The 17,826-nt window shown below is 42.7% G+C and overlaps 2 protein-coding genes across 2 annotated transcripts in view; one reads left to right on the top strand and one right to left on the bottom strand.

Annotated features, from left to right (window-relative positions):
• Positions 1-17,826, bottom strand: part of SLC1A6 (solute carrier family 1 member 6) — a 154,110-nt gene that overhangs the window by 121,470 nt on the left and 14,814 nt on the right. The window lies entirely within an intron of this gene.
• Positions 15,915-16,850, top strand: OR1I1 (olfactory receptor family 1 subfamily I member 1). The gene is given in 3 exon segments (XM_014797720.2): positions 15,915-16,086; positions 16,089-16,566; positions 16,568-16,850. Coding segments are annotated over 3 exon segments (933 nt in total).

Below are 17,826 nucleotides of genomic sequence, written 5' to 3'. Positions count from 1 at the left end.
TGCCAACCCTCCTCTTTTTGCTGAGGGAGACTGGCGCTGAGCTAACATCCGTGCCCATCTTCCTCCACTTTACATGGGACATGGCCACAGCATGGCTTGACAAGCGGTGCGGTGCGGGGGATCCGAACCCGGGCCACCAGCAGCGGAGCGCGCGCACTTAACCGCTATGCCACGGGGCAGGCCCCAGGGAGGCATTATTATGGGCCCCATTTTATAGATAAGGAAATGAGGTTAGAGAATAAGGCTCAACAGAAAGAGCCAAGACAGGAGCTGGACAGACCTTGGGTTCATACCTTGGCTCCTCCAGTTACCAGCTGTATGCCCTTGGACAAATCACTTTATCTCGCTAAGCCCATGTTTCTCTGTTTGCAAAATGGAAGTAAAAATAGCTACTTTGGAGAACAGTCATGAGACTTAGAGGTAAAGCAGGAAGTATGCCTGGCACGCTGTGATCACTCAGTCCATGGCACCCCTTATTAGCAATGAGGATGAACTTTCCAGAATCACATGTGAGTAAGTGGTGGGGCTAAGACTCAAATCCTCTCCTGCTTGACTGCTCCATTCTGCCTTTTTCCCTCTCCCCTCACAGTGCTCACCTCCGCCTTCCCCTTCTCCAGACAGCACATCTGCTGCTGCTGAAAATTAAATCATAAGAGCCTTTGGGAACTTGCTTCTGTCAACATGCCATCTTCAGCCTTCAACCTGAGAAGTAGTTCTCAAGTTGCTCCTCATTTGTGGGTCTCTGACAGGGTGTTGAGCATCATCCCCTGACAAGCAGGAACTGGCTCTGGTTTGGGTGGATGTGCAACTGCTGTGGTGAGACTTGGTTAGCCACAAAAAAGCACACATCCCAGCCTACACCGTCATCAAAGCCCAGGGCCTGGCCTGAGTGTGTGATCCCAGGTTACACTGTTGTCATTAAACAATGCTGCGGTGTTAAAGAAGGGTTGGGTCCCTTGTCTATATGTTTGCAAGCATCAAGGGGCTTGTTGGAGAGTAAGAATGTGTTGAATTTCCCCTCTGAGGCATTCATGTGCAATCCCCAGAGAAGTTAGTCATTGGAATAACTTTGAAACTGGGTCAATGTCACTCTGGCTCTCTCCCCTATGCCTGCTGGAGACACCATGTTGTCATGTCAAGGGTGAGCCCTGAAAAGAAATAGCAGCCTTGACATCTCACAGCTGGGCCTCTGTGTTCTCCTGCTAAATATAATCAATGCCACAGCCACCAACTCTGACCATGATTGGACAGAATGAAAACAAGCCCCCTCCATAATCATGTCTGAGCACGGGAACACTGTCCAAGCCACAAGAATGACCAAATATCCCCATCTCCTGGTAAATATGGGCAACTGATGTTTCTTTACCAATTTAAGCTTTAGCTTCCCTCTAATCTTCCCTTCTTCTAGGTATGATTAATTAATATACCCATTCATGGGATTACGCCGATATCTGACAGCATCCACTTTAGAGCAAACCATGCTTCCTTAAACCCTCCCCAAAATCACCTAAAACAAGCCCAAATCTTATTTATTTATTTATTGTGTGTGTGTGAGGAAGATCAGCCCTGAGCTAACATCCATGCTAATCCTCCTCTTTTTTTGCTGAGGAAGACCGGCTCTGAGCTAACATCTATACCAACCCTCCTTCATTTTTTTTTTCCCCAAAGCTCCAGTAGATAGTTGTACATCATAGTTGCACATCCTTCTAGTTGCTGTATGTGGGACATGGCCTCAGCATGGCCAGAGAAGCAGTGCATCGGTGTGCGCCCGGGATCCAAACCCGGGCCGCCAATAGCGGAGCACACGCACTCAACTGCCAAGCCATGGGGCCGGCCCAACAAGCCCAAATTTTATTAAGTCCTTTTTTAAGACCCTATTACTGAGAACCCCATAGTATGCATTCTCTCTTGCTGCAATGAGCAGTAAACCCAATTGTCCAACTACAGGTGTGTTCCTAGTTGTGCAAGTGGCTTTTGACTGGAGGGCATTGACAGCCCCTTCCCAGGAGTCTCCCTTCTTGGGGCCACTTCCTGTGATTCAAGCCATTTGCTCACTCCAGGTGTGGTTCTGACAGGCAAAGTTGTGTGTGGACTTCTGGCCTCTAGAACTGTAAGAGAATAAATTCCTATTGTGTTAAGCCACCCAGTTTGTGATATTTTATTACGGCAGCACTAGGAAACTAATACAGCCCCCAATTAGAGAAATTTCAAGAGGCAAAGAAGTGCCTCAAGGTGGCCTGAAGTGAGGATGGAGGAGAAGATGGGAGAAACTACCCACCCCTCACAAATCATATATCTGATAAGGGGTTAATATAAAAAATATATAAGGAACTCCTACAACTCAATAGCAAAAAACAAACAAGTAACCCAATTTAAAAACAGGCAAAAAACAAGAGAATAATAATAATAATTAATAATAATAATGGTGGGAGGAAACTTTGGGATGTGATGAATACATCTATGGCCCTGATGGTGGTGATTGTTTCACAAGTGTATACTTTTCCCCAAATTCATCAAGTTGTCTACATTAAATATGTATACCTTTTTACATGTCAGTCATACCTCAATAAAGTGATTTTTTTAATGGGCAAAGGACTCAAATAGACATTTCCCCAAAGAAGACATATAAATGACCAACAGGTATGTTAAAAGATGCTCAACATCATTAATCATCAGGGATATGCAAGTCAAAACCACAAGGTGATATCTATCGTCTCACACCTGTTAGGATGACTATTAATTTAAAAAGATAAGTGTTAGCAAAGAGGTGGAGAAATTGGAACCCTTGTACATTGTGATGGGAATGTACAATGATGCAGCTGCTGTGGAAAACAGCATGGAGGTTCCTCAAAAAGTTAAAAATAGAACTACCATACCATCCAGCAATCCCACTTCTGAGTAGCATACATCCAAGAAAATTGAAATCAGGATCTCAAAGAAATATCTGCACTCCCATGTTCACTGCAGCATTATTTGCAACAACCAAGATATGGAAACAACCTAAACGTCCATTGATAGGTGAATAGATAAAGAAAATGTGGTATATATACAATGAAATATTATTCAGACTTAAAAAGAAAGAAATCCTGCAATATGTGACAACATGGATGAACCTGGAGGACATTATGTTAAGTAAAATAAGCCAGTCACAGAAAGACAAATACTGCATTATTCCACTTATATGAGTCATCTAAAGTAGCCAAACTCATAAAAGAAAATAATAGAATGGTGGTTGCCAGGGGCTGGGGGAGAGGGAAATAGGGAGATCCCGTTCAATGGTTATAAAGTTTCAGTTATACAAGATAAATGAGTTCTAGAGATCTGCTAATAACATGGTGCTTGTAGTTAACAATGCTGCATTGTGCACCTAAAATTTTAAGAAGGTAGATCTCACATTAAGTGTTCTTACCACAATGACAGAGAGACAGGGAGAGAAGGAGGGAGGAGGGGAAGGAGGGAGAGAGAGGGAGAGAGAAAGGGAGAGAGGAAGGAAGGAAAGAAGGAAGGAAGCAAGGAAGGGAGGGAGGGAGAGAGGGAGGGAGGGAGGAAGGAGGCTTAGAGGTGAGCTAAGGGGCTATGGGGTGGGGCATCTGCAGCGTCTGTCGGACCTACTCTCAGCGTGGAAAAGGGTGGATGTTTCTCCCTTCCTTCCCTCCTCCCTCCCTCCCTTTCTTCCTTCCTTCCTTCTGACTCTCTCCCTCTAACTTATTTCCCTTAACATAATACCCTCCAGGTCCATCCATGTTGTCACAAGTGGCTGGATTTCATTGTTTCTTATGGCTGAGTAGTATTTCATGTGTATATATACCACATCTTCTTTATCCACTCGCCCGTTGATGGGCAGTTAGGGTGCTTCTAAGTCTTGGCTATTGTGAATAATGCTGCAGTGAACACAGGGGTGCAAATATCTTTGTGCATTGGTGATTTCATGTTCTTTGGATAAATACCCAGTAGTGACACAGCTGGATCGTATGGTAGTTCTATTCTTAATTTTTTGAGGAATCTCCATACTGTTTTCCATAGTGGCTGCACCAGTTTGCACTCCCACCAGCAGTGTATGAGAGTTCCCTTCTCTCCACATCCTCTCCAACACTTGTTTCCTGTCTTGTTAATTATAGCCATTCTGACGGGCCTGAGGTGATAGCTCATTGTAGTTTTGATTTGCATTTCCCTGATAGTTAATGATGTTGAACATCTTTTCATATGCCTGTTGGCCATCTGTATATCTTCTTTGGAGAAATGTCTGTTCAGGTCTTTTGCCCATTTTTTAATTGGGTTGTTAGTTTCTTTGTTGTTGAGATGCATGAATTCTTTAAATATTTTGGAGATTAACCCCTTATCAGATATATGGTTTGCAAATATCTTCTCCCAATTGTTAGGTTGTCTTTTTGTTTTGTCAATAGTTTCCTTTGCTGGCAGAAGCTTTTTACTATGACGTAGTCCCATATGTTTATTTTTTCTATTGTTTCCTTGTTTCCCTTGCCCAGTCAGACACCGTACTTGAAAATATGTTGCTAAGACCAATGTCGAATAGCATACTGTCTATGTTTTCTTCTAGAAGTTTCATGGTTTCAGGTCTTACATTCAAGTCTTTAATCCACTTTGAGTTAATTTTTGTGTACGGTGTAAGGTAAGGGTCTACTTTCATTTTTTTGCACATGGCTGTCCAGTTTTCCCAACACCATTTATTCAAGAGATTTTCCTTTCTCCATTGTATGTTCTTGGCTCCCTTGTTGCAAATTACCTGTCCACAGATGTGTGGGTTTATTTCCATTGATTCTGTTCCATTGATCTATGTGTCTGTTTTTGTGCCAGTACCAGGCTGTTTTGGTTACTATAGCTTTGCAGTATATTTTGAAATCAGGGTGTGTGTATCTACCTCCAGCTTTGTTCTTTTTTCTCAGGATTCCTTTAGCTATTCAGGGTCTTTCATTGTTCCATATAAATTTTAGGATTCTTTGTTCTATTTCTGTGAAAAATGTCATTGAAACTTTGATAGGGATTTCATTGAATCTGTAGATTGCTTTAGGAAATGTGGACATTTTAACTATGTTAATTGTTCCAATCCAAGAGCATGGACTATCTTTCCATTTCTTTGTGTGTTCTTCAATTTCTTTGAACAATGTTTTATAGTTTTCAGTGTACAGATCTTTCACCTCTTTGGTTAAGTTTATTCCTAGGTATTTTATTCTTTTTGTTGCAATTTTAAATGGAATTGTATTCTTAATCTCTCTTTCTGCTACTTTGTTGTTAGTGTATAGAAACACAACTGATTTTTGTATGTTGATTTTGTATCCTGCAACTTTACTGTATTCATTTACTATTTCTAAAGTTAAAAAAAATTTTGGTGGATTCTTTAGGGTTTTCTATATATAAAATCACGTTATCTGCAAATAGTGACAGTCTCACTTCTTCCTTTCCAATTTAGATCCCTTTCATTTCCTTTTCTTGCTTGATTGCTCTGGCTAGGACTTCCAATACTATGCTAAATAAGAGTGGTGAGAATGGGCGTCCTTGTCTGGTTCCTGTTCTTAGAGGGATAGCTTTCAGTTTTTCACCATTGATGATGATATTAGCTGTGGGTTTGTCATATATGGCCTTTATTATGTTGAGGTACTTTCCTTCTATACCCATTTTATTCAGAGTTTTTATCATAAACGGATGCTGTATCTTGTCAAATGCTTTCTCTGCATCTATTGAGATAGTCATGTGATTTTTATCCTTCATTTTGTTAATGTGGTGTAACATGTTGATTGATTTGCAGATGTTGAACCATCCCTGCATCCCTGGAATAAATCCCACCTGATCATGGTATATGATCTTTTTAATGTATCATTGTATTTGATTTGCTAGTATTATGTTGAGGATATCTGTATCGATGTTCATCAGTGATATTGGCTTGTAATTTTCTTTTTTTGTGTTATCCTTGTCTAGTTTTGGTATCAGGGTAATGTTGGCTCTGTAGAATGAGTTAGGAGGCTTCCCCTCCTCTTTAATTTTTTGGAAGAATTTGAGAAGGATACATATTAAGTCTTCTTTCAATGTTTGCTAGAATTCACCAGGGAAGCCATCTGGGCCTGGATTTTTATTTTTTGAGAGGTTTTTGATTACTGTTTCAATCTCCTGACTGGTGATTGTTCTATTCAAATTCTCTATTTCTTCTTGATTCAGTTTTGGAAAGTTGTATGATTCTAAGAATTTATCCATTTCTTCTAGATCATCCAATTTGTTGGCATATAGCTGTTCATAGTATTCTCTTACAATCTTTTGAATTTCTGAGGTGTCTGTTGTAATTTCTCCTCTTTCATTTCTGATTTTACTTATTTGAGCCTTCTCTTTTTTTCTTCATGAGTCTAGCTAAAAGTTTGTCAATTTTGTTGATCTTTTCAAAGAACCAGCTCTTGGTTTCATTGATTTTGTTCTGTGGTTTTTTTTTTTAGTCTCTGTTTCATTTATTTCTGCTCTGATTTTTATTATTTCCCTCCTTCTACTGATTTGGGGGTTTGCTTGTTCTTCTTTTTCCAGTTCCTTTAGGTGCACTGTTAGATTGTTTATTTGAGATTTTTCTTGTTTGTTGAGATAGGCCTGTATTGCTATAAACTTCCCTCTTAGAACTGCTTTTGCCATATCCCATAAATTCTGGCACGTTGTATTTTCATTTTCATTTGTTTCCAAGTATTTTCTTTTTTCTCCTTTGACTTCTTCATTGACCCAATGGTTGTTCAGTAGCATTTTGGCTAATCTCCTCATATTTGTGGCTTTTCTGATTTTCTTCCTATAGTTGATTTCTAGTTTCATACCATTGTGGTCAGAAAAGATGCTTGGTATTATTTCAATCTTCTTATATTTACGGAGACTTGTTTTGTGGCCTCTTATGTGATCAATCCTGGACAATGTTCCATGTGCATTTGAAAAGAATGTGTATTCTTCGGTGTTTGGATGGAATGTTCTGTATATATCTACTAAGTCCATCTGGTCTACTGTGTCATTTAAGGCCAATGTTTCCTTATTGATCTTCTATTTGGATGATCTATCCATTGGGGTAAGTGGAGTGTTAAAGTCCCCTACTATTATTGTGTTACTGTCTATTTCTCCTTTTATGTCTGTTAATAATTCCTCTGGCTTTGGTTCTGAACTGAAAGTAATTTTTAAAAATAATGTCAGTGAGGTCCTAGCATCAATTCACATCCTTGTGTATCCAATGTAAAGCCAGGCTGCCTTGTTCTTAATTTGAAGCCAATCTCCCCACAGAGCTGCACTCCAAGATACATCAGTCCAACAGCCAATATTATTAGGAAATGCAATTCTAATGCTTACTAAAGCCCCTGAAAGAATTTCAAAAGGTATCCTACACATCCTAAATCCATTTCCTATTCATTTTCTGCATGCCTAAAGATTCAGTAATTCCTACGCCAGGTATAAATCTCCAGAGGAACTCTCAAACTTAAAGGGGTGTGCTTGAGGATGTTCATTATAATAAAGAGATGGAAACAACCAAAATGCCCATCCAGAGTGACATGAAAAATAAAATGTGATACCTGTATACAATGCAATAATACATACATGTTAAAATGAATGAATGAGTTCTACATACGTAGATCTTGAAAAGCTAACTTTGAGAGAAAAAAAGCAAGAGACAGTAGGAAATATATGTGCAATATCATTTATGTATTTTTAAAAAACAAAATTAAACAAAACTGTATCTTTCCTGGATATACAAAAATGAATATAAAGATGTAGATGGTCAATTGAATGAACACACAATATGAACACATATGACTAGGAGTGGAGGAAAATGAAATAGAGACTAAAAAATAGAGGTCACTCCTCGACTGATGGAGAAGGTGAACCATGAAACGAAGAGCAAAATTGATCAACTCAATCCAATGATGTGCACTTTGGGTTGAAATCTGCTGAAAGAGAGAAAGATAGATATGTCTTTACTCACCACAGCTGCCCCTAAATATTTCCTCTTCCTTTTCAAGCTTCCCCAAAACTCTCCACAAGCCCAGCCTGCATGGGGCACTGGTCTTTCTTGCCCCAGGAGTTGTCCATCGACACCAGGCATTGGGAACTCTAAAACGCTGACTCAGTGCTGGCCTGCAGGAGCCTCACAGTCAGAGAGTGAGATCTCAGAGCAGAGCAAAACCTCAAATGAACATCAGTAAGAGCTTTACTGTTACCCCTACTGAGATCAGTGGGGCCATAAGTCATGCCAGGAATGAGAACGCTTGTCTCTGACAGGAGATGGCAGTGAGGGGAAGCAAAATGGAGGCTTTAACCCATTTCTGCTGTGGTAACTTTGTTTAACATAGAGAACAACAGAGCAGGTTGTCAAAAGAGGTCATTTCCAAGCTCCCACCACCAGAAATGAGCAGGCATAGGTTGGTGCACTGACCAAGAAAGACGGAAGATTCCGGAAGAGGTTCACTGTAGGGCTGGGCTGTCCTGAGAGGGATGTGCTGAGGGTGTACTGGATACCCATTCAGGACAAAGGATCAAGACTCGGGAGGTAGGAGGCTACACAGAAACAGTCATGAGAGACAGGCAGTGATGAATATCAACTCCTTTTCACAGATAAGGAACCTGAGACCCAAGAAGTGACATCACTTGCTTACATTCCCAAAACAAATAAGAAACAGGGATGATATTCTGTGGTCTGCTTGCAAAGCCAGAGCTCTCCCCATTCAGCCCCCTGCTGTCAATGGGAAATCCCAAAGACGCCCAATCACAGCAGCAAATCCTTAAAGGTCTGTGTCTGTGGTGCTGAAATGGCACAGTGTATCCCTACCACCACCACCCTGCCCCCAGCAAGGGTATCAGCTTCTAGAAGCCCAGAGGTACAAAAGTACAAAGTCAGAGGCACATGGTGATTGGCCAGCTTTGCCCAGTGAAGTAGGCCTGCCACCAGCAGGAGAGCCAGAGAACAGCCTCGCTCAGCGGTCCTCTCTACAACCATGACACTGTCTACCCATGGGCACCATGTTGATCAACAACAACCAAAATTAAGGAGTGGCACAGTCTGAAACTATCTACTTTGCCTCAAATGAATCAATTCCTTGTTGACTATATAACTGGCCACAGTCAGTCGGACTGGTCAGAATAGCCCTTTTCTTGCCCCTAGCTAGACTTCACTCCTTCTTGGCTAGATCTGACTAAATGATATGACTTTGAGAATGCAATGCTGTCAGTTTAGCTCTGGGGGAGCATCTTGGGTGCTGGAAACACATGCAAGCCTGCTGAACTCTAGAAATCAGCATTCAAAGGAGCTACAGTGAAATAACCACAGGAACTTGTATTGAGTGTTGATTGTATACATACATTATACCATTTAAGCCTCACATCCTGCCTACAAGGTGAGTGATACGTAGTACTATCCTCTTATCTCAGTGAGGAAAGGAAGGCTCAGTAGTATTTACATCACTTTGCGAGGATCTCAACCTGCCATGTGGCAGAGCTAAGGCTTGTCTGAGTTTAACCTCTATGCTCCTGCCTCCCAGCATTCCCAGAGACGAGCAGGCATATGCAGAAGAGGGTGCATAGTGCCACAGGAAGAGGTCCAATGGACCGGGCTCAAGTTCAGACTCTACCGTCTTCCAGCTGAGTGACTCTGAGCCAACCTTTCACAGAGAACCTATGACGTAGGGTCTCAGACTTCCGGGGTATTTAATTTATGATGCTCATTCAAATACTGGATATCAATTTTAGGGATCCTTCTTTCCAAGAAAAAGATACACAACTCAGAATATCTTAACCAAGTCATACTGTACAGCAGTGAAAAAAGCCATACACAACAGCTGGAATGAATCTCACAAATACACCGTTAATTAAAAGAGAAAAGGAAAAAAGTATACATGCTATATAACTGGGTTTAAATAAAGTTCAAGAAAAGGCACAACTAGGGCCAGCCCCAGTGGTCTAGTGGTTAAGTTCAGCGTGCTCTGCTTCAGCAGCCCAGGTTCAATTCCCGGGCGTGGAACCACACCACTTGTCTGTCAGTGGCCACGTGGTGCTGGTGGCTCACATACAAAAAGAGGTAGATTGGCAACAGATGTTAGCTCAGAGCAAATCCTCCTCAGCAAAAAAAAAAAGAAAAAAGAAAAGGCACAGTTAATCTACAGTGTTAGAAATCAGGAAAGTGGTTATCTTTGGGGAGAAGAGATGGAGTAAGAATGCAGAGGAGTCATAAAGGGGCTTTGGGTGCTGGATAGATAGAGTGATAGGTAGATAGAGAGAGAGATAAAATATATATAGTTTTATATATATAGTTTTTTGTAAATATATAAGAATTTACATATTTTCATATGTATATAGTTTTTATAGTTAAACATACACTTAACATACAACCCAGCACTCATACTCCTAGAAATATGCAAATATATGTCCACACAAAAACCTGCACATGAATGTTCATAGCAACTTTATTTGTAATAGCTAAAACTAGAAACAACCTTCAATGAATGACTGGATAAACACATTTTGGTTCATCCATACAATGGATACTACTCAGCCATGAAAAGGAATGAACTATTGATACATCAAAAACTCAGATGGATTTCAAGAATATATGCTGAGTGTAAAAAGCGAAGCTTTGTCAAAAGTCTACATACTGTGTGATTCCATTAATATAACATTTTGGAAGTGACAAAGCTAAAGTGTGAAATGATATGTGTACCAAGTATTCATTTTAGCAAACACTGGAAACATCCATCAATAAAAAATTGGTTACACACATTATGGCATCATCTGTTGAATGGAAAATAAGGAGCTGTAAAAAAAATTAAGAATATGAAAATATCACCAAAATAAATGAAGTGAGAAATGCAAAGTACAGAACAGTATTATAGTTTGTTATTTTTTTTATTTTTATTTTATAGTGGTTTTTTTTGGTGATGAAGATCGGCCCTGAGCTAACATCTGTTGCCAATCCTCCTCTCTTTGCTTGAGGAAGATTGTCATTGAGGTAACATCTGTGTCAACCTTCCGCTGTTTTTTGTATGCAGGACACCACCACAGCATGGCTTGATGAGTGGTGTGTAGGTTCATGCCCGAGATCCAAACCCGCGAACCCTGGGCCGCCCAAGCCTCATGTGTGAACTTAACCACTAAACCACCAGGCCAGCCCCTATAGTATATTATTTTTATGTACAAAAAGGGAGGAGAATATATGTGTGTATGTGTGTGCGCGTGAGTGTAAAAAGACTCTGGAAGGTTACACAAGAAACCATTAACGGGTTATCCACTGAGGGCGCTTGTTAAGAATTGGAGGGATGGGGACCTGGATTGGGGGGCAGCATTTCATTATTTCATTACATGACTACTTTCTTAACCAAGAGTTAATATTGAACATTTAAAAGTTTAAATTTTTTTTTAAACTTTTTTTTGAGGAAGATTGGCCCTATGCTAACATCTGTTGCCAATCTTCCTCTTTTTTCTTTTTTTATCCCCAAAGCCCCAGTACATAGTTGTGTATCATAGTTGTAGAGTTGTAGCTCTTCTATAAAGGACGCTGCCTCAGCAAGGCTTGATGAGCAGTGAGTAGGTCCGCGCCCAGGATCTGAACCAGTGAACCCCAGGCCACTGAAGCAGAACATGCGAACTTAACCTCTACACCACTAGGCCGGCCCCTAAAAAGTTAAATTTTTTAAAGACATCAAAAAGCCAGTGGGGGAAAATGTAAAATTAGAAGGATTCCAGGAGATAGAGCAGCTCCCTGGGGAAACATAAATGGGGGTCATGGCATGAGCACCCCAACAGCAAAGAACAAAGGCTGCCAAAATTGTTGATGAGCAACAGTAGAAGAGAGATTCCATAATCTCCATCCAAAGCGGGCTTGGTAGGGACTACAACAGGTTAATGAAGACTGAGCCCTTCACATGGCTGATAGGAAGGCATTCTTAGCAAGGATGTGGTTTGATACCCAATGCCAAGCACAGCACCTGTTTGATAAATTCATCCATTTGATGTACATTAATTGACTGTTTATTTCTCTCCGGGAGCTTTCCTTGGTGAACCCAACAGTATAAATTCCCTTCCCTCATTGAGTTTCCATTGTGATACAATAAATGAAAGGACATCTTTGATTCAGGCATCCGAGTGCCCTGTGAAGGGCTTGGACCTCCAGACCACCCTGCCTGAGAACTGCCATGAGGCTCAGTCTGGGCTGGGAGCGGACCCTGGGGGGGGGGGGGCGGTGTCCTTGTGAGAGTAAATTCCTAGTGACTTCTTCATCTCCTTACCCACTCCCTCATCCCAAAGTGCACATACCCCAGAGAATAGGCCACAGTGGCAAGAGTAGACACAAAATAATTAGCACCTTCCTCCTTAAAAAGGAGCCACGGGACAGAGTCCCCAAGAGCCCCAAACTGTAAATATCCTACTGTGTTCCTGGCCCCCTACTCACCTGCCCCAGGCTGGGGGGTACACATGATTTCCCCCGGTAATCAGACTTGTCCCAGCCATCACAGCTGAGTGGTCTCCCCATGCCCTTCCTGGGGGCTTAGCACTGACCTCAGGATTCCCTGGAAGTCAGTGGAAAAGAAGGTTTGCCAAGACCATCCTCTTAATGAAACCATCCTGGTAAGTCAGTGAAGGATGGAGAAGGGGAGTGAGCTGGATGGGATCGGAGAAGAGAAATCTCTTTCCTTCCCGGATGCCCAGAGAGACAGAGAGAAAGAGAAGTGACTGAGACCAATTCTATACCCTGTGAGCAGACAAAAGGCACAGAGGGCAGACCTCTGTGCCAGGTCATATGGAAGAAAAGCATTTAGAGTCTGCAGCTGGGGGCACCTGCACAAACGGGAGAGATGCTGAAACAGCTTTCTCCAGCGCAGCGATTCTCCAAGTGTAGTCTCAGGCCAGCAGCATCAGCATCCTCAGGGAACTTCTAGAAGTGCTGGTCCTTGAGCCCTACCCCAGACACTCCAAGGAGTGGGCCCAGCCACCTGTGTCTGAACTAGCCCTTTAGGGTACACTGATGCACACTCAAAGACTGAGAACCACTGCTCTAGTGCCACCAAGGACTCCATGTCAACAACCAAGGACTACCGCAAATTTATTGCCAGGAAGGGACCCATGGTAGTATATGCAGCCCAGAGAAACTTGACTGTCACCTTTCAAAAACCTCAACCCAACTCTAAAAAACCTTGAAAAGTAAGATAAGGCTTTGCTAGAGATCTCTTGAGGTTACCAAGGATGAAATTACGCTGCTAACCTTCCTAAAAGCCCCCTTTCGACACCTCTTCCACCTCCAAGGGTCCTGATCCTCACAGCAGGTATTTGCATCTCTCCCTTGTTCTTCAGCACCCAGAAGTCACCTTTCTTACACAGACTCATCTATATACTACATTCTCCCATTTACATCCTGATTCCACTTCAGCAAACCTTCAATCTTTCTGGAGACCAATGTTCCTTGAGAGGCAGGGAGATAAGAATTTAAGATGCTTATAATTGAATAGTTTTCCCTAGCTGTGTTGATAGCACAGAGTTTAGCTTTGAAATGCCTCCGCTCATAACGAGCTGTGAGTGGCCACACTCAGAGAGGCAATGGAGTGTGAGAGAGTGAAAATAAATCTCAGTTCAAATGAGAGATGCAGCACTTGCAAGCCGAGTGCCCCTAGCATCTCTCTCGGCCCCCCATCTTCTCATCGTCAGTTGTGGCCAACACCATCTCCCTCTTGGAGTCATTGTGAGACCTACATATAGAGAACCTGTGGCTCCTAAGGCTCAACACTTTACAGATATTGTCATTAAACTCCTCTGATGTGTTCTTGTCAGCAATTGGTTTTAAGACACGGGGACGTAACCAGGGAATAAATGAGTTAAGCAAAGGAAAATTCTCTCATTGCTGGAAAGAGACAATATTGAGGTTTTACAAGGACTTGGTGAGTCATGCCGTGCTGGGGTTTTTTTTCCTATTTCATCTATGTATTATAAGAAATGGATAGTGCCTGGCACCTAACACATTCTCCACTAATGTTCATTAACTGAAATAAAGGATAAATACGCCCACTGGGAAATGGAGACTTAGAAAGACAAACGCAACCAGGCTCTGGTGGTCTTGTATAGAAGGGATAAAGATCTGCATTCTCCGGCCTTTTTACATGAAGCTGTTCCTAGGTCCCAAACTGCTGATGCCAAAGCAAAGAGGAGTTCACAAGTCACCTCTGACTCGACAGATTAAAGGGCCTCAGATGAACTCCACATTCCTTCCTAAATAGATGGGGAAATAAACCAGCGTCATACCCATTAGCAATTTAAAATGGGTGAATGAGAATATTATTGGAACATGCCTAAGTGTTTGCATTTCTTTAAATCTTGCTCTCACATATTCATCACTTTAGTCGCTATTTTCATATTTCTTCACATCAGAATGTTATTTTATAAACTCACTTTTCTTGTCATCATAGTAACTACAGGAATAAGCACAGAGCACACTTTCCTTTCCATCAAGTACGCATTTGAGCACACTTTTGTTGTTTTTATGAAAACAGCTTACCTTTGAAGAGTCCAGGCTGTGTCTGGAAGTTTCATTTTGAATAAACTTTTTTAACAGCTGTTTGACATGATATAACAATGTATATTTTACTGAGGGTGCAGAACTGTTTCAATAGGCAGTGACAGTTGTCCAGAACATAAGAAAATACAAAATTTTTTTGTCCTGCAAAGCTACTGCTGATGGCAAAGTACACTTCCAAAATGCCCTTAGCTTTACAGCTCTGCGTATTATTTTTACTGTGAAATCTCTCTTTAAAACTTCCACTGAAGCACCTTTCTATGTTCATCCATGATCTCTATTCCCCTGAACATACAGTGACTGCTGTCCCAGTATGCTGAATGCTCATGGCCAGAAAGCTACTCACCAGCTCGCCGAAGCATTTCTGCTCTCATTAGTTGAGTTGAGTCGTTTTGTCACCCCAAGCCTGATACAATTGCTGCTGCAATTGTATTCATTTAACTGAATACTATGTAATAAAAATGAATCACTAAAAAAACAATTGCTGTCAAATTAGATGTGAGCAAGATAATTAAAAACAATTTGAGTGTAAATTTGTAAAACTGTGAAAGGATTCTGCAACAGATTGCTTTGCAAGGATTCCTAGTTTCTTTTTCCACAATAGAAAACACACTGGAGCACAGACAGAAGCCTATGTGTATGGCTTAGGCGAGAAAGTTGATACAAATCCACCATCAATGCATTCATACTCAGAGAAGAGATCTTGGTCCTCATCAAAGCCTGGTGAATAAATTTACATCCTTAAGTTAAAACGTGGAAGGTAAGTTTGTGCCACCCTTCGCAGGACTTTTCAACACTGGTCCTCATCACAACAAACGAGAGGTGTCTACTGTAGTGATCGTATGGTAGCAGGCCATAAAGTGCCCCAAGTAAATTTGGGGTTCATTGGAAACACAGGAGGAGTGTTATCCATCTTCATATCCCTAGTTATTAACATAAAATTGACACTAAAATTATATCTTGTTGATGGAAGGATGAAAGGGAGGGAGGAGAGAAAGGTAATGGGAAAGGAACAGAAGAAAGAAAGGAGGATGGAGAAGTTCCCTTTTACCATGCCAGGTTTCAGTTTTGGTTTGATTCCACTCGATTTTGTTTTCTATGAAGCTTTGCTCCACTGACAAGAGACAAGGGTGTTTATGAATAATATCCAACTTATGTCTAAACAATTAAGTTAGGTCTTTGACACTCAGACTATCTCAGGCATGGATGGTTTCATTTAGGGAAACAGAAATCTACCGAAGAGAGCGTGACACAAAGGGATTTGCTGTAAGATTCTGTGGATTTACCCAGAGCCCTACAGATCTCAGTGGGGAGCTGGGACTGGAACGCCATCTCTGAGTCCCAGCTGCATGTGACTTCCCTCTCCCTTTCTTTCTTTTGCGGTAGACACAGGCTGTCCATGGAACCAGAAAACCAAACAGCAGTCTCAGAATTCCTCCTCCTGGGACTCGCAGAAGAGCCAGAGCATCAGACCCTCCTCTTTGGGCTGTTCCTCTCCACGTACCTGGTCACTGTCTTTGGAACCCTGCTCACCAGCCTGGCCATCATCACAGACTCCCGTCTCCACACGCCATGTACTTCTTCCTCTCCAATCTGTCCCTTGTCGACATCTTCTTCTTTTCTACCACTGTCCCCAAGATGCTGGTGAACCTCCAGACCCAGAGTCAGGCCATCCCCTTTGCAGGCTGCCTAGCCCAGATGTACGCATTCCACTTGTTCGGGACCATGGACAGCTTCCTCCTGGCCATGATGGCCATTGACCAGTTTGTGGCCATTGTCCACCCTCTGCGCTACTCGGTCGTCGTGAGCCCCCGTATCTGTGTGCTGCCAGTAGGGTGGCCGTGGCTGATCACCAACCTCCAGTCGCTTGTGCACACCTGCCTCACGGCTCAGCTGACCTTCTGTGCCGGCTCTGAAATCCCCCACTTCTGCGACCTCATGCCCCTGCTGAAGCTCTCCTGCTTGGACACACACACCAATGAGCGGGTGATCTTTGCTTTCGGCATCATCATGGGTGTCAGCCCACTCTCGTGCATCCTGCTCTCCTACCTGCATTTTCCAAGCGGTCTTCAAGATCCCTTCTGCTCAGGGCAAGTGGAAAGCCTTCTCCACTTGCGGCTCGCACCTCACCATGGTGTCACTGTTCTATGGCACCATCTTTGCCGTGTACTTGCAGCCCACATCTCCCGCCTCCTCCCAGAAGGACAAGGCAGCCGCCCTGATGTGTGGAGTGGTCATCCCCATGCTGAACCCCTTTATCTACAGCCTAAGGAGCAAGGACATGAAGATGGCCTTGAGGAAGCCCATCAGCAAAGCAGCCCCCTCTCAGTCCTAGGGCAGAGCAGTGTGGAGTGCCTACAGTGTTGCAGGACCACTGTTGGGTGCCGAGGTCACAGAGATGCATGCCATCCCTGCCCTCGAGGTGTTCAGAGTCTAGTGGGGGATAGAGACATGTAAATAAGTCATTACAGTGAGATGTGGTAAACGTGTCACAAAGAGATGAATGAAGGCCTATGGGAACCCAGAGAGAGAGGTGCACATTTTCTCCATGATTTATCTTTCCTGTGAAGATCAGAGTAGCAGGGAAGACTTCAAAGTAGCCTTAAATTAGCCCTCTCTGGGGTATCAGGTTTATGGGATTGCTATGTGGATAATACTCGTTGAATGAAAGATTGGCTACACTCATTTTAATATGGATACAGACAATGCGTATTAGCCAGTTACATCACTGTGCTTCCTAAGTGACTTGCAGAAGGACTTTGAAAGCATCTGCTGAGATTAGCTCACTTGCTATTCGCTTTGGCAGCCACCAGCCTCGGTCTCACTGGGGCCCCTGTGGCCAAGACTTTGGGAGGGGATTGTTGTCGTCATCACCACACCCCCGCCCCCACATTGGATCACAGGAAACGTGGGCACTTGGCTCGTGGGGACTGTGATTCAGTGAGCTGGCGCTGGACCTGAAACCTGCCTTTTTCACAAGCTCTCCAGGGAACTCATGCGGGGAGTCCACAGAGCACAGTTTGAGGACACAGGCCCTGGACTAGCTCCAGAGCCCGTGTGTTTCCTGTGATGTCAATCACCGACTCCAAACCCAATACAATTCTACAGGCACCATTGGCAACAAGCAGATCAGGTGGCCTGGAAAGCATGGAGAGTTAGTGTTAGCAGTTGAATTGTGTCCTCCAGAAAAGATAGGTCGAAGTCTAACCCCCAGTACCTCAGGATGTGATCTTCTCTGGAAATAGGGTCTTTACAAAGGCAATCAAGTTAAAATGAGGTCATTAGGGTGGGTCCTAATCCAATACAACTGG

The sequence above is a fragment of the Ceratotherium simum genome, chromosome 18, assembly GCF_057802395.1.
Source record: "Ceratotherium simum simum isolate JZ-2026a chromosome 18, ASM5780239v1, whole genome shotgun sequence".
NCBI lineage: Eukaryota > Metazoa > Chordata > Mammalia > Perissodactyla > Rhinocerotidae > Ceratotherium > Ceratotherium simum.
This window is presented reverse-complemented; position numbering and strand designations above follow the sequence as displayed.